The sequence below is a fragment of the Ambystoma mexicanum genome, chromosome 1q (genome assembly GCF_040938575.1).
Source record: "Ambystoma mexicanum isolate Mex_15411 chromosome 1q, UKY_AmexF1_1, whole genome shotgun sequence".
Classification (NCBI taxonomy): domain Eukaryota; kingdom Metazoa; phylum Chordata; class Amphibia; order Caudata; family Ambystomatidae; genus Ambystoma; species Ambystoma mexicanum.
In genome coordinates this window covers 1,025,972,488-1,025,988,581 of record NC_090922.1, presented here as the reverse complement: position 1 = coordinate 1,025,988,581, position 16,094 = coordinate 1,025,972,488, and the positions used below count along the sequence as shown (strand labels likewise).

At 50.3% G+C, this 16,094-nt stretch overlaps 1 protein-coding gene across 1 annotated transcript in view; it reads left to right on the top strand.

The window, feature by feature from the left end:
• DNAI3 (dynein axonemal intermediate chain 3) overlaps nucleotides 1-16,094 on the top strand; it is a 2,012,519-nt gene that overhangs the window by 1,680,412 nt on the left and 316,013 nt on the right. The window contains exon 19 of the mRNA XM_069641699.1: nucleotides 11,479-11,609. Coding sequence (XP_069497800.1) covers nucleotides 11,479-11,609 — 131 coding nt within the window. The remainder of the gene's footprint in view (nucleotides 1-11,478; nucleotides 11,610-16,094) is intronic.

Genomic DNA, 16,094 nt, shown 5'->3' with positions numbered 1-16,094 from the left:
CCGACGGGGCCCCTGATCGCCCGTCGGATTCCCCTCTGCCAGCGCCGCGAGACAACTCGGCAGCCATTTTGTTGGCTATACAGTCCTTATGCTCAGAGATAAGGACGAGACTACCGTTGCCGACGGAACCTCTCCCGTCGGGGGACCCAGAACCGGGACCTTCTGGTGTTCCCCCTACCAAGAAAAGAAGGATCCACCCTCCACCTCCTTTTCAGCCGTCGCGCCCCTTCCAGCCCTCCTCCCCGTCCACCCGAGGGGATGATACGGGGACTGACACGGCAGCGACGGGTACGGACGACGAGGTATACGACGAGGATGTACCGTCGTCGCCTCCCACCAGGGCTTCTCCGCCCGACGAGATTGGATCGTTCCACTCAATGATCGCCAGGGCATCCGAGCTTTTCCAACTCTGCCCTGAGGAGAAGAAGAAGGAAGGTTTCCTTTATCAGCGGCGCGAGGCCAAGAGGAAGACGGTCCTCGCGGTGCCTCTATTGGACGACATTTGGGATGAGGGCCTCACCCTCCTCAAGAACCCTTCCACGACGCCAGCTAGAAGAGACTGGTACGAGAAAAAGTACCGGGTCCCGGACACGGCCCCCCTGTGCCTCCGGGCGCAGCCTACTCCGGACTCCGTTGTCTCCGCGGCGGCCAGGAAAAAAGCGGGGGGGTGCGGCCTCCACATCGACTTCCCCACCGGACGGCAAGGGAAAGAAATTGGACGCTATGGGACGCAGAGTCATCTCGTCTGCAGCGACGACGATTAAAGCTGCCAATGCCTTGGCTATCGTGGCCCGATACGACAGGGAGCTCTGGTACAAACTGGCTCCCCTGCTGGACTTCTTGCCGGACGACAAGAGGGCAGAGGTCCTGGAGATCCTGCAGGAAGGTGAGGTGGCTTCGGACACCGCCATTACCGTTGCGACGGACATCGCCGACACTGGGTTCCGCCAGTTGGGCAACGGCGTTTGCCTTAGGCGGCGTGGATGGCTCAAGGCTACGGACTTCCGTCAAGACGTTCAGACCAGAGTCCTGGACATGCCCTTCGATGGGAACAACCTGTTTGGGAAAACAGTGGACGATTCCCTTCAGGCCATTAAAGCGGACACCGAGACGGCCCGGGCCCTTGGAGTTCTGCAACAACGACGGACGCCCTTTCGGAGCAGCAGAGGCAAGGGCGCCTCCAAAGGTTCCGGCGGCGGTTTCTCCTCCTACCGTCAAGCGGCCCGCTCGTTGTCTCAGGAGGCCTACAGAGGACGAGGCAAGTCTGGCGGACCCCGCCGTCGTCGCCAAGGACAAGGCGCTAAAGCCTCGTCGAAGCAGGATTGAACCGGCCCGGGGGTCGGGCCCCCACCGAAGCACCCCGGTGGGAGGCCGGCTGGCGAGCTTTGTCAGCGTGTGGGAGTCCATCTCCACCGACCGTTGGGTGCTGGACGCCTTGGCCCGGGGCCACGCGCTCGAGTTTCAAAGAAAGTGTCCGCGCGTCCCGCCCGTGGCCAGGAAAGAACTTCACGTCCCTCAACTTCTCCTGGAGGTGAAGGCGATGCTCAAGAAGGGCGCCATCGAACTCGTCCCAAAGAGGCTTCGGGGCTCCGGAGTCTACTCGAGATACTTCCTCGTGAAGAAGAAGACGGGGGGATGGCGCCCCATCCTGGACCTGCGACGTCTGAACAAGTTCATCAAGGCGGAAAAGTTCCGGATGGTCACCCTCCAGCACGTCCTGGGTCAGCTGGAGGAAGGAGACTTCCTGTCGTCGTTGGATTTGGAGGATGCCTACTTCCATATTCCCATCTTGAAGGGGCACCGAAAATTCCTCAGGTTTGTGGTCCAAGGGCGTCATTACCAGTTCAAAGCCCTCCCCTTCGGTCTACGGTCGGCACCCAGGGTGTTCACCAAGTGCCTCGCACCGGTGGCGGCTCAGCTGCGCCGCGAAGGGATCCACGTCTACCCCTACCTGGACGACTGGCTCATCCGAGACAAGACAAGGGAGCTCGCCGTGGTTCACACGGCAAGGACCGTCCAACTTCTCACGGACCTGGGATTCTCTGTGAACTACGCCAAATCCCACCTGGTACCCGCGCAAGACACTCTGTTTCTGGGAGCGAGGCTCAACACAGTGTCCCTTCTGGCCTCCCCGTCGGAGGAGAGGACCAGGACCATCCTGGGCAAGGTGCAGCGGATGTTGGTGGCCGACGCGGCCAAGGTGAGGTCCATCAAGTCCCTCCTCGGAAAGTTCCTGGACGCGCGCTGGATCCAAACGACGGGCAGCTTCGAGGAAAGGATCACACTCGACGAGAGTTTCCGACGAGCGATCTGGTGGTGGGGCACCCGCGCGCATCTGACGGCGGGCATGGACTTCCAGACCCCAGCCCACCAGGAGACAGTGACCACGGATGCCTCCCTGGAAGGGTGGGGAGCGCACAGCCGAAATCTGCACGCACGGAGAAATCCTTACATATCAACGTCCTGGAGCTCCGTGCAGTGTTTTGGGCCCTCAGGTCCTTCCTTCCGTCCCTCAAGGGCAAGGTGGTGAGGATCTTCACCGACAACACCACCACCATGTTTTACATCAGGAAACAGGGCGGAACCAGGTCCCCAGCACTGTCCAAGGAGGCGCAGGACCTGTGGCATTGGGCAGTCGCCCAAGGGATGTTTCTGGTGCCGTTTCATCTGGCAGGGATAAAAAACACCATCGCCGACTCACTCAGCAGGGAGCTGCGCTCGTGCCACGAGTGGGAACTACGGCAGGATCTAGTGGATCGCCTCTTCCGACGGTGGGGCACACCCCAGATCGACCTGTTCGCGACGGCGACGAACTCCAAGTGCTGGAGGTTCGCCAGCAGGTTTCCCCAGGCGAGGAGCATGGGCGATGCTTTCTCGTTCCCCTGGGAGGGCCTGTTCCTCTACGCGTTCCCTCCTTTGCCACTGCTAATCCGGCTCGTCAACCAGCTCAAGAGGTCACGGTGCAGGATGATCCTCGTCGCACCTGCGTGGCCGAGGCAGATATGGTTCCCGGACCTTCTGGACTTGTCAGCGTCCCCGCCAATCAAGCTGCCGGTGGACGCGGATCTGCTCTCCAGGGAAGGAGGCGCCATCCTCCACCACGACCCGAAATCGCTGAACTTGCAGGCCTGGCTCCTGCAGCGCTAGAGTTTGGAGGATACGACATACCGGCCGACTGCAGAGAGGTTCTTGCAAAGGCCAGGGCGTCCTCGACTCTTAAATGCTACGGACACAAATGGAAGAGGTTCTCTGTCTGGTGCCACGCACAGAAGATTAACCCTCTACGGATTACGGCTCCCCAAGTACTGCCGTACCTGCTGACGCTGGCCAAAGCTGGACTGGCACACGCGTCCATCAAGATTCATCTTGCTGCGATCTCCCGATACACCAGAACCACGGGGCGGACGTCCTTGTGGTCTCATCGTCTGGTGAAAGAGTTCATGAAGGGACTGTTCAGATCGTTCCCGCCGGTGAAGGCTCCGGCCCCGGCGTGGGAGCTCAACGTGGTGCTGACCAAGCTCATGGGACCTCCGTTCGAGCCTCTGCACTCGGCCCCGTTGAAGTTTCTGTCGTGAAAAACAGCGTTTCTTGTGGCCATCACCTCGGCACGACGGGTGGGAGAGATCCAGGCCCTTTCCTGCAAGGCCCCGTACTTGACTTTTCACGACACGAGGGTAGTGCTCAGGACGCACCCCTCCTTCATGCCCAAGGTACCGTCGGACTTCCACCTCAACGAACCCTTGGTGTTGCCTGTATTCTTCCCGTCGCCTTCGTCGCCGGCTGAGAGAACTTTGCACTCGCTGGATGTGGCTAGAGCGCTGAAGTTCTACGTGGACCGCACAAAGTGTTTTCGGAAGACGTCACAACTCTTTGTGAACTTTGGACCTGTCAATCAGGGGAAGGCTCTCTCGAAGGCTTCCATTTCCAGATGGCTCTCCGGCTGTATCATGTGCTGTCATCGGTTGGCAAACCGACCGCTGCCTGGCCGTCCGAGAGCCCATTACACCAGAGCGATCGCAGCTACCACGGCGTTCCTTTCTGGTGTGCCCCTGCTGGACATATGCAGGGCTGCTACGTGGAGGTCGACACACACCTTCACGAAGTTCTACTGCGTCGATCGGGATTCCAGGGAGGAGTCCAGGGTCGGCCAAGCAGTGCTGCGCAACCTGTTCGCCTGAGGTGAGCCTGGTGAGGAGGTAAGATGCTTAATGTTGAGTTTGATGCAATGCTTAATGTTGAGCCTTTGCCACCTCCCGTGGTTGTGCATGTGTGTACTGCTATGTATTCTTTATTCATGAGCATGTGAATCCATGCCAGACCCCATGCTGGAGAAGGAAACAAGTTACTTACCTGTAACTGTTGTTCTCCAGCATGGGTCTGGCATGGATTCACATGCGAACCCTCCCGCCTACCCCTCTGCGGCTCTTCACTTGGTCATACTGCCACTTCACGTGCTTCCAAATCTGAAGATGGTTGCCAGAGGCGGTGCTTAGGTAGAGGGCAGTCATTGGCTGTGGTCAGTATGACGCAGAGACCAGTGATTGGTTATTACTACGAAAGACAGATCAGAAACGAAACTGATACTGGTTTTTTCTTTACCGAGGATTCCCAGCCTGACGACGGGGAATATTCATGAGCATGTGAATCCATGCCAGACCCATGCTGGAGAACAACAGTTACAGGTAAGTAACTTGTTCCTTACAGATACATTTTAAAAACAGGATGTGGACTGGGTCAGCTGGGTTTCCTACCTTTAGGACACCAGTGGTATTCACATGTCCCTTGAACTGGAATGCCTGAAGGGTATTCCTTTTGAACAGGTCAGTGTGAGGACAACTGGAAAGGCTGTTGAGTGTTTAGGGATCGCAGCACCCTTGGTATCTAAGGCACAACACAGTCTGATGCACATCCTGGTGAAGGTGCTTCCTAAAGAGAATCTCCTCCCCTTTAATTAGGCAATTTCAAGCCTGGTCATGTCTGTCTGGGTGAAGCCTGCCTTGCTTCTGCTCTATTAAGGATTTTTTCAGAAAGCACTGCCCCACAACTTTAGAGTCACTGTTGCTTTCCATCAACGCTACTCCCGAGAGACTGGTGATCCTGTCATCCACTGCAGCAGCAATGTCTGTCAATTCTCTGACCATGCCACCAGATAGGGAGGGGAAAACAATGGGCGCTCTTGGCCAAAATGATGTTGCCTCTGGCAGTCTAGCCCTAAGGACAATGATAATGCCTCTTTCACACTAGCCAAGAATGTCCGTCTTTGTTTGGAATGTATTAATGGAGCTGTTGTGAACCTGTCCCTGAAATGACCGCTGGTTTCAGTGAAATGAACAGTGATGGCAAGGAGGCACACAAGCATATTCTACAGGTTGAGATAGGACTCAGTGGACTGTGTGGCTCACTTGATATTTAGAGACATGGTCATGTCTCTATGTTTTGGTAGACATTATTGTTTCTAATGATAAAGTAGAGGTTCTATTCAGACAATCTGTGTTTCAGCTTATCTATGGTTTACAAGTAATTGCCAATATTTTCACCCAGTCTGCAGACTGGGACCTCTGAAATGTTTGACTCAGACTCGCATGTTCGTCAGAAATATCCAATGAATTGTTGAACTTGGGCCCGTGGTGCCATTTATATCTTAGGCTGTTTTCATTTCTGGACGGTGTCTCACATCTCCTCTACGGCGACCTGCAGTACAAGTGGCAGTCGCTCTGTCCTGTGCGAGTGAGAAGAAGTTCTGAGATCTAAACCCTGGAGCTTGAGATGTCTCACAGACAGTCACTCTGTATACGAAGTAAAGTGTCTCAGAGATAGACAGTTTGTAGAGGAAGCAAACTATATTTCGAAGGGATTGTGTCCTCCAACGTATTCCTTATCTTTGAGAATACGTTTCCAGCTTGCTGGCGTCGGAAACTTTTTCTGTAGAGGGCGCTGCGCGTCGACGTCCGCCGAGTCGATGTCCGTCGACGGCCACGGTATCAGCGCCGACGTCACCATGCCCATAAATAGCCACGCGTGGCATCCGTTGCTCAGTTCCGTTTTTACGTGCTTCGTGGGGCCTCGGAACATCATTGCTCAGTTCAGTCAGATAAACCTAATCTACATCTACTCGAATATACCAACTCATTCTCAATGGCATCTTCATCGGAACTGACAACGCCGTGATCTGGCTTAAAAAAATGTCGAGACTGTGGTAAAAAAAATGTCGATAACGGATCCACACAGGATCTGCTTGTGGTGCTTGGGAGCCGAGCACCATTGTTCGGAGTGTGAGGACTGCATGTCCATGACGGCGAAAGCCTTGAAGGAGCACAAGGGGAAGCTCGAGAGAGGTAAGTCAGTCAAAACCTCCTCGAAAGTTTCTTCGGCTGAGTCGAGGCATTCGTCTCCTCCCCGTTGAAAACATTCCCATTCTAGATCTCGAAGTAGCTCCCACCATTCGTCGAGATCAAGACACTCAAAGAAGAGACGTCGAAGATCCCCTTCCTCATCGTCTTCTGTTTGCCCAGAAAGGGTCTCCTGCCCCACAAAACACAGCTCTCAGGCTGAGTGGGAGGAATTAAGGAAGAAAATGTTAAGCGTCTTTGAGAAAGCGGCCTCGACCCCCTCGAAGACAGCTGAGGATGATACCCCGGGTGAAAAACCCAAAAAATCAAAACGCTGTGAGTCGCAGCACCCGGCGAAACATTCCACCCAAGAGCGCCACGGGCCATCGGGTAAGAAGGCACCGTTTTTGACGCCGTCGTCGAAGATCCCTTTGACACATGGATCGGCACCATCGACGCCGATGTCGAAGGGTTCTTCGACGCATCGGTCGAGCGACTCAATGCCATCGTCGATGCCGACATTGACGCCGATGAAAGAGAAGACCACAGCTACTCCACAGCCAACAGTGATTCCAAGAGCCTCCGGCACGACGCCGAGACAGTCATCGACATCCTCGAGTAGGATCCCGATCCTCTCGAGTTCTTCGAGGCCTCTTCCAGTTTTCTCGATGCCGTTCTCGTCGCCTTCGAAGCCTGTCACATCGCGTCAACCACATCGACGTTTCCTCGCCCAATAATGACGAGTTTGGCTCCTTCTGCCTTAGAAATGGGTTTTATACCATTTCAGAGGTCAGAGTACCCTGGATTATCTTCAATTTATGAAGAAGGGGAAGATTCTGAGCAGGAAACCTTCGGGTTGCAGAGGACCACACTACCTGTTTCAGAGGATTTCGCCTCTGAGGAAAGAAGGTTGAAAGACCTACAGGAGCCATTACATGAGGCAAGTGGGCTGGACAGTTTACCCTACTGTCCCACAGGATAGAGATGACAAGAGGTACGATTCTATGGCAAAGAAAGTCTTCTCTGCTTGTAGTATGGCGTTGAAGTCCATCAACGCCACCTGTACGCTCGCCAGGTTCAGTCACACACTGTGGGAGTGTGCTTCATCAGCGGCTGACTGCATACCCGAAGGAGAGGAAAAGGAAGCCTTCCTTAACATTATTAAAGATGGCAAAGATGCCATGTGCGAGTCACTTCAAACTGGCATCAATTCCGCTGACAGTATCAGCAGGGCCATGACGGCAAGTACAACAATCCGCAGGCATGCGTGGTTGCGAAAGTCTGGCTTTGCTCCAGATGTACAGGCCAGACTTTTGAATATGCCCTTTGACGGCTCTTCATTATTCGGAAAAAAGGCTGATGACAGTCTGAAAAAGTTGCAGACATCTAAATCAGCAGCAAAATCTTTAGGAGCTGCTATCCGCCAAACTCCTTTTCGCCCCTCAGGAACCTCTGGAAGAGGAAAGTCCTTTCGCTATTATTCCGCATTCAGGAAAGGCAGAGGACAGCCGGCTCAAAGAGGCCAAAGGAGATCCACCCGAGGTGGACGGGTCAAAAGTACTAAGGCCGCAGCAGCTGCAGGTGCCTCTTTACCCTCTGCATCTGCATCAGCCGCCCCCAAACCACTCTGAGGTCTTTCCACACAAAACACCTGTAGGCGGCGGGTTAACTTACCATCTGACGGAATGACAGGCTATTACGTCAGATGCTTGGGCATTGGAGACAGCTGCCCAGGGTTACTGCCTACCCTTTCTACACATCCCTCAGAGTCATCCACCGGGGAACAGCTCTCTAAAAGTTCCAGATCCGCTCCTCTTGCAGGAAATTATGGACCTGCTAGAGAAAGGTGCCATAGAACCGGTACCTGTAGCGGACAGGAACAAGGGCTGGTACTCCCCTTACTTTCTCATACCAAAGAAGGACGGAGGACTGAGACCCATCCTGGACATACGAGAATTGAACAAGTTCCTCAGGAAGGACAAGTTCAAGATGGTAACTCTCTCTCAGATCCTTCAGGCCCTCCAGCTCCAGGACTGGCTGGTATCTCTGGACCTTCAGGATGCTTATTTCCATGTGCCAATCCATCTCAAACACAGGAAATACCTGAGGTTCGCAATTGGCGACTCTCATCATCAATTTCGAGTTCTGCCATTTGGGCTGACCTCCGCCCCGAGGGTCTTCACCAAGCTAATGTTGGTAGTGGCTGCGAGTCTAAGGAGGGAAGGGATCCACGTCTACCCCTACCTGGACGATTGGCTGATCAGGGCTGTATCTTCAGAACAAGCTCAGACCCAGCGAGATTATGTCTGCCACTTCCTTCACAAACTGGGCTTCTCCCTCAATTTAAAGAAGTCACAGATGATACCATCACAGAGACTCTGGTTCATTGGAGCGGTCCTGGACACTTCCCTGGGAAAAGCCTCGCCACCAGAGGTGAGGGCTCAAGATATTCTGCAGATGGTCAACAAGTTTCAAAATGCCCAACGTCTCCCAGCCTTCGACTTTTTGAGGTTGCTAGGCCTCATGGCATCCTGCATCTTCCTTGTGCCAGAGGCTCACATGATAATGAGATCTCTTCAGTGGGCACTGAGAACTCAGTGGTCGCAATTCTCAGGGAGAATGACAGATCTCCTCCGGATTCCGGACAGGGTAGCCCGCGACCTTCAATGGTGGGCCTATCCAGAGAACATCTTGAAAGGAGAACTGTTTTGGCAACCATGGCCGGAGATAACAGTAGTCACAGAAGCCTCACTCACGGGGTGGGGAGCCCATGCCAACGACTTGACCATCAGCAGTCGTTGGTCTCCATCGGAGTCCAGACTACACATCAACCTATTGGAGCTGAGAGCGATCAGACTAGCGCTGAAAGCTTTCCTGCCTTCAGTACAGGGGAGAAATGTCCTGATAATGACGGACACCACGGTGGCCATGCACTACCTCAACAAAAGAGGAGGCATAGGGTCACTGCCACTGTGCAGAGAGGCAATGCAGCTCTGGTTTTGGGCAATTCAGGAAGGCATCTCTCTATCGGCAGTCCACCTAGCCGGAGAGAAGAACTTGACAGCGGATGCTCTGAGCAGGCAGAGCACTGTCCCCCACGAGTGGGAGCTAGCTCAGGAAGTCCTTCAAGAGATCTTCGCCCTTTGGGGAACCTCTCAGGTGGATCTGTTCGCCACAAGCACCAACAGGAAGTGCGATCTGTTCTGTTCAAGTGAATTTCCCCCGAGAGGAGCTCTAGGATACGCGTTCGTAGTGGACTGGGAGTTTCCACTCCTTTACGCGTTTCCACCAGTCCCTGTTATTCCTCAAATGATCAGGAGGTTGAGAAGATTCCGGAAAACCATGATCCTAATTGCCCCGGATTGGGCCAGGAGAACGTGGTACCCGGACCTTCTAGATATGTCCATATGCCCTCCAATCCGTCTTCCACTCAAAGAGAATCTTCCCTCGCAGAAGGGAGGTCAGGTTCTCCATCCAGACATCAAGAACCCTCAACCTTCATGCTTGGCTTCTGAAAGGGTGAGGTACAAGGATTGGGATCTCCCTGATGAGGTCATGGAGGTGTTGCTTTCTGCCAGAAGGCCAGCAACAAAGTCTTTATACCGCTGCCGTTGGAACAAATTTTGCAGCTGGTGTAGAGAAGGGAATATCGACCCTTTTTCATGTGGTACACCAACGGTGTTATCGTTTCTACTCTACTTGGCAAACTCAGGCCTTCAAGTTGGCACTGTAAAAGGCTTTCTCGCAGTGCTTTCAATCTTCAAGCGCACTGCGGAGGAACCATCGTATTTCAAACTACCTCTAGTGATACAATTTCTCAAGGGATTAACTAATGTTTATCCTCCAAAACCATTCCAAGTTCCCTTATGGGACTTAAATTTAGTTTTAAACTTCCTAATGGGCACTCCATTCGAACCACTTCTCTTGTTCGTTGAGATTTCCCACGCTTAAAACTGTCCTATTGGTAGCACTAACATCTGCTAGGAGGGTGAGCAAGCTACAAGCTCTCTCCTGTAAACCCCCACATACAATTTTCCACAAGGACAAAGTTGTCCTACAGGTGAAGCCTAATTTCCTCCCAAAGGTGGTTTCTGAATTTCATATTACTCAGAAAATTACCTTACCTTCGTTCTACCCTCCTCCCCATCCGGGGAAAGAGGAAGAAAGGCTACATAGGCTGGACCCAAGGAGAGCTCTAAATTTTTACATCAGCAGAATGGCTAGGATCAGGCAAGCAGACCAACTGTTTGTAGGATACTTGGGTCACAAGCTGGGATTACCCATAACAAAACAAACCATTTCCAGGTGGATTAATTTGCCCATTCTGGAATGTTACAAACTGGCAGGGAAAGAGCCACCCCAAAATCTTAGGGCTCATTCAACCAGGGGTATAGCAGCCTCTTCGGCCCTCCAAAGAGGGGTACCGGTCAGAGACATATGTGCGGCTGCCACATGGTCGTCCGCACATACATTCACAAAATGTTACAACCTGGATTCCTCCACTAGTCAAGAGACCAGATTTGGCAAAGCTGTATTACATTCGGTCCATCCCTAAAGGGATACATGACATTCTTACTCCCACCTCCAATTACATGCCACTGCTATGGGAGTCTATCAAAGATAAGGAATACGTCAGAGGACACAATCCCTTTGAGGAACAAGTTACTTCTTACCTTGTAACGTTCTTTCGATGGGATGTTCCTCCGACGTATTCCTTATCGCCTCTCCCATCCATCCCCGCAGTGATACTTCCCTTGTGGTTGCAGTTTACGCTCCTTCAAGGTCAATAACCAATTCAGGCATGACTTTTCTTATGCTACAAAACGGAACTGAGCAACGGATGCCGCGCGTGGCTATTTATGGGCATGGTGACGTCGGCGCCGATACGGCGGACGTCGACGCGCAGCGCCCTCTACAGAAAAAAATTCCGAGGCCAGTAAGCTGGAAACGTATTTTCAAAGATAAGGAATACGTCGGAGGAACATCCCATCGAAAGAACGTTACAAGGTAAGAAGTAACTTGTTCTTCAGAGCTAATGTTATTCTAAGCTACTAACATGTTCTCGTAAGGTACACTGAAGTTAAGTTTTTAGTAAAAAAATGCTCTTGATGGAAATGTCTAATTACTGAAAATGTTTGTGTTCCTTTAGGCCAAAAGCCGACGTTCTGCTTTAAAATCCATGATGGCTTGGTCAACACCGTACAGCGATCTCCTTTCTTCAAAGACATCATTCTCACTGTCGGAGGCTGGAATTTTGCTATTTGGCAAGAAGGTGTTATTGTAAGTTACTGGAATTTCTGTAAAAAAACATGCACACACTGTGACGAATAGAGTCTACATAACCCATTAGAGAGGCAATTAATTTATATCCAGTTATTGAATATTAATACTGTTAAGTGCAGGCTTATGCCATTTGACTGTCCTCTTCGATCTGGAAAAGTTCTCCATAACGTATTGTCAGTTGAAATGAGGGGGGCATATTTCCCTTTTTAGCTATTGTTGTTATTGAAAAATGAGAAGGGCATATGAATTGTAGACAATTTATTGATATGCATCTTTTGCTTAGTTAGTCTTGGCATTGTCTTCAGTATACTTGTCGTGGATGAGTTATTGTTCCCTATTCTTACCTCGCCTCTAGAGACTCATCCCACCTGCCATTGAAATCAGCCTGTTTCGGGGCATCAAGTTCTGCCCTGGTCACCCCATGCTCACTTTGAAGCATAGATCTGGCCAGAATGAAGACCATTGTGTTGTCAACACCCAGAAAGGGGGCCACTCTTCTCTTTCAGCAGTAATCACCAAAAGGAATATAACATTGTCGCCAAACAGCTAGTCATTCAGCTGCAACTGGGGAACAAACTTGACACTATCATGTCAACCCGGCTACCTTTTTGAATGTAAGGGAATGTGAATAAGGATGGCAGAGGAGTCGGAGGCAGAGTCTTGAGGCATTTCCTGTTACCGGCTACTCACCCTGTGGAGTCAGCGTGCTGCTAGTCCTCTCTCTGTTCCTTTGGCAAAAATCCTTCAAAGTCCTCCTCCCCACGTGGAGCTGCCGCGGAGTCGGAGGCAGAGTCTTGAGGTCTTTGGGTCCTTTAACGACGGGACGCACGAGGACTGTAAAGACTCTTGGAGCATAGGAACCCGGTAAACCAGCGTGTAAAGTCCCGGTAAGGACTCGGATGGATATATAAATTAAACACGTGCGAAGAACAAGTGTTGTTGTTATGCTCACCTGGTCTCTGCAGTGACTTTGGGGCCCGGTTTCAGCCCTCCTTGGAACTGGCTGCCCTGGGTCATGCTTCTTTCCCTGCTCCTGTGTTGTGGACTGCGCTGGTTGTTGGTACTGCCCCTGCGAGAATACGAGAGGCTGTGAGAATGCTGTGATATGGCTGTGGTCTCCCTCGAACCCTTCTTCCCAGAATGTGGCGAGCATGCGCCTACCCATATAGTCTCAACTGTTTAATTATGATGGCAAGCTCTCTGTCCTGCTTCTCACTGCAGTGGCGCTTTTAGATAGACCTATTTTCTTCACTGGTCCATGTGCGTGGCAGCCCAGACCGGCTGTGGCTGAACCACTACAAAGGGTAAGTATCCTTCGATAATGATTATTGTTTGTATTCTTTTGTAATGTCTTTTTCCTTGATTATTGTCCGTATCTCTTGTAATGTCTTTCCTTCTCATGTGAGGCCCAGCGGAATTGCGGTGCAAGAAGCGAGCCCCAATGGCGAACAGGCTAGTTCACAGGGGAGTTCACTATGTCCCAATAAGTGGTAAGTTTGGTTCTTAGGTCAAGCGCAAGGTTTGGTGTGCGCGCAACCTTAGTGCAATGTCTTTATAATTTTTCTAACCTTGTTTGTCCTTTTCTCTTGCAGGCATGGCCTGGTGAAGTCAGACTGGAATGCTGTTATCCGAAGATCTGCCGGCGGGTGAAGGATGCCTGGTTCCATGAGGATGCTGGCCAAAGGTGGACTCCCGAGTAAGTGTTGTGGGTGGGAACCGGGATCAGGTAAGGATGCGTGCCGACTGAGGTTGCTGCTGGGATCAGGTAAGGATAGGCTCTGACTGCGGTTGCTGCTGGAATCAGGTAAGGAGGCGCTCTGACTGCGGTTGCTGCTGGAATCAGGTACAGAGGCGCTCTGACTGCGGTTGCTGCTGGAATCAGGTAAGTTGCGCTTCAGGCGATAGTTATTGCTGGAATCAGGTAAGAGGCGATTCAGGCGGTGGTGAGCATCACGCTGCTATAAGCAGACTAACGCGAAGCGCTTTCATGTGGGTGGGGCAGGCTTAAATAGCCTGGTCCCAACCACATCCATTTGTTCTGACTTGTGGCCCCACCCTGCCACTCCCAGAAGATGCTGCACGTGCAGCTCAATGTACTCCTATGGCCATGCCCAACCTTTCTCATGAGTGGCCATGACAGTTATCAGTTTGGCTTGGCAGGGAGTATTATATCCCAAAGGAAGTGTCTCTAGCTTGACGGGGACTGCAGGCATTTAGCCTTTGACCCGTCTCATCGAGAGACTACGTTTATACAACTGCTATTATAGAATCAAGGTTGTGTACTGGCCGGTAGAAAGTTTTGATGGGGACTGCGGGAATTCAGACTTTGACCCATCTCAACGAGAGACTACGCTCATACAACTGCTATTACAGAATTTAGGTTGTGTATTGGCTGGTAGAAAGTGTTACTCTTAACCAAGGAGAGCTAGAGCCGGAGCTGACCTACAGAACCTACTGAGAGTGAGCACCACATAGAGACTGTGGCTAGCAAAATGAAAAGTTATAATTTACAGAGTACACTGGCAGGAATAGATTTATGAGCCCCAGAGACAGAGGACCCAATCTCTGGGGATTCTAATCCGCCCCCAATCAACAGAACTATATTCAAATCAGTGTCTCTTGGGGAGAAATCCAGCTTTTTTGGTGAGACAAAGTATATTCCCTAATGATGAACAGTTGCCATCAGGGTCCGGTTTCCCCCAGCTGCTCACCTTTGTTGAGAGGGATATTGAGGCTTCCACACCTAAAAGTGACTCACCGAAACAAAGTACACCACCACACAGAGATTGTACACTAACGGCGACCACAATAAAGAACACAATTTTAAATTATTTACCTCGTAATCCGCATTCGGGAGGAACAAATACAAGTGGAAAAATGACAGAGAAAAGGCAAAAACCAACCTCAGATCCACCAAGGAATGTGGTCCAGGTGGAATAAGAAATAGATTTGTCAGACCAAGCTCTTGTGAACTCTGACATCTTACCGAATCTAGACTCATCATTTGAATTAAACACCATATCAGCTCTATCTGAGGAATCGAGAATGGTCAAGGACTATCAAGACAGAACTGGTGGAAAAGAGCAAGAAGGTAGTGGAAGTGTGGGAAGGAAGTATGAAAAAAATCCCCAAAATAATCATTCATACTCATCAACAATGATAGCACTTAATTTTGTCTTGAGTTCTTTAGTGAAAGTTTTTCAGGACATCCGCTCTGAGGTCCGACAACATTGGGGACACTTATTGGAACTCACCAAGGACCTCGAGATCAAAGATACGGCACTAGTAGCCCTGAAACCAGCTGTTAACAACTCAAAAAAAGAAAACTTGATGGAAATTCAACAATTCAAGACCCAATCGCAAAAATTGGAAGTCGTAATATTGAGAGAGGAGGAATCCAGAGTTGAAATCTCTAATCTAAACCAAAATGTCTCAGAGATTGAAAGTATCCTACGACAAGAACAGGTCAAGAAAAACTGTAGATGTACCCACACAACACCGAAAAACCAAGAACTGGAAGACACTCCTCTATCTAAGTCAATGATGGACGAATTCATCAGTTTAGATCATTTGGTAGAGAGTCAGGAGATAAAGAAATCTCAAGCTAATAGAGAGATGGCCTCAGAGCCAATACTCACCAACGAACATAGTGATGAACCACCAAAAGGAATCTAGAAGTCTAACGGTGAGATAAAGAAAAAACACGAAAAATCCAAGAAACAAATACAGAATCCAGCATCCAAAGTGTCTGAAACTGTTGAGGACAATATTAAAGATATTGCAAATTCCAAAAGAGTCAATAGCAAATCACGAGCTAGTAACCGGTTTATCCAAAACTGAAAAGAAGACAAGTTGAAGAATCGAGGAAAAATAAAAGAGGAAGATAAAAAGTCTGGAGGAAAAAAAATCTTTAGAAAATATAACAGATCATGAAATTGTCAAGAAAAAAGAACCTATAAAACTCACAGTGGGTAGTCAAACGGAACCGATAAAAGTTCCCTTAAAAATAGCTCCAATCTTTCTGAAACCACTCAAGCCGACCATCAAAATTGCTCAAATCTTTCTAAAAACTAAACTAAAAAAGTTTAGTAAATGACAAGTTAACATCTAAAGGAAACAGTATTGAAGCTGACATGACCAACAGGAAAGAAGATATCGTGCCATCAAATATTTGCAATCAACATAATATTGAACAACCTGTGACAAGTGGAATACTGGGAAACAATCCTATTATATAAGAACTGTGAGAGGAGATATGCAAATCTATAACATCAGATTTTCAATCTAATCAAAAATTGCCTGAAACAATAAATTCTTCTGTAATAACGTCTAACTCTACTGTCTCTGCATAAAATAGTGAAGGTATTGGATCAATGACCATTCCAAACAAACCATCAAACGAGTATTGATAAGGAACTTCACCTAATTCCAACTATTGAGGTAATGCGTGAAGAGATAAAATAAAATGCTAACAGGCAGTAT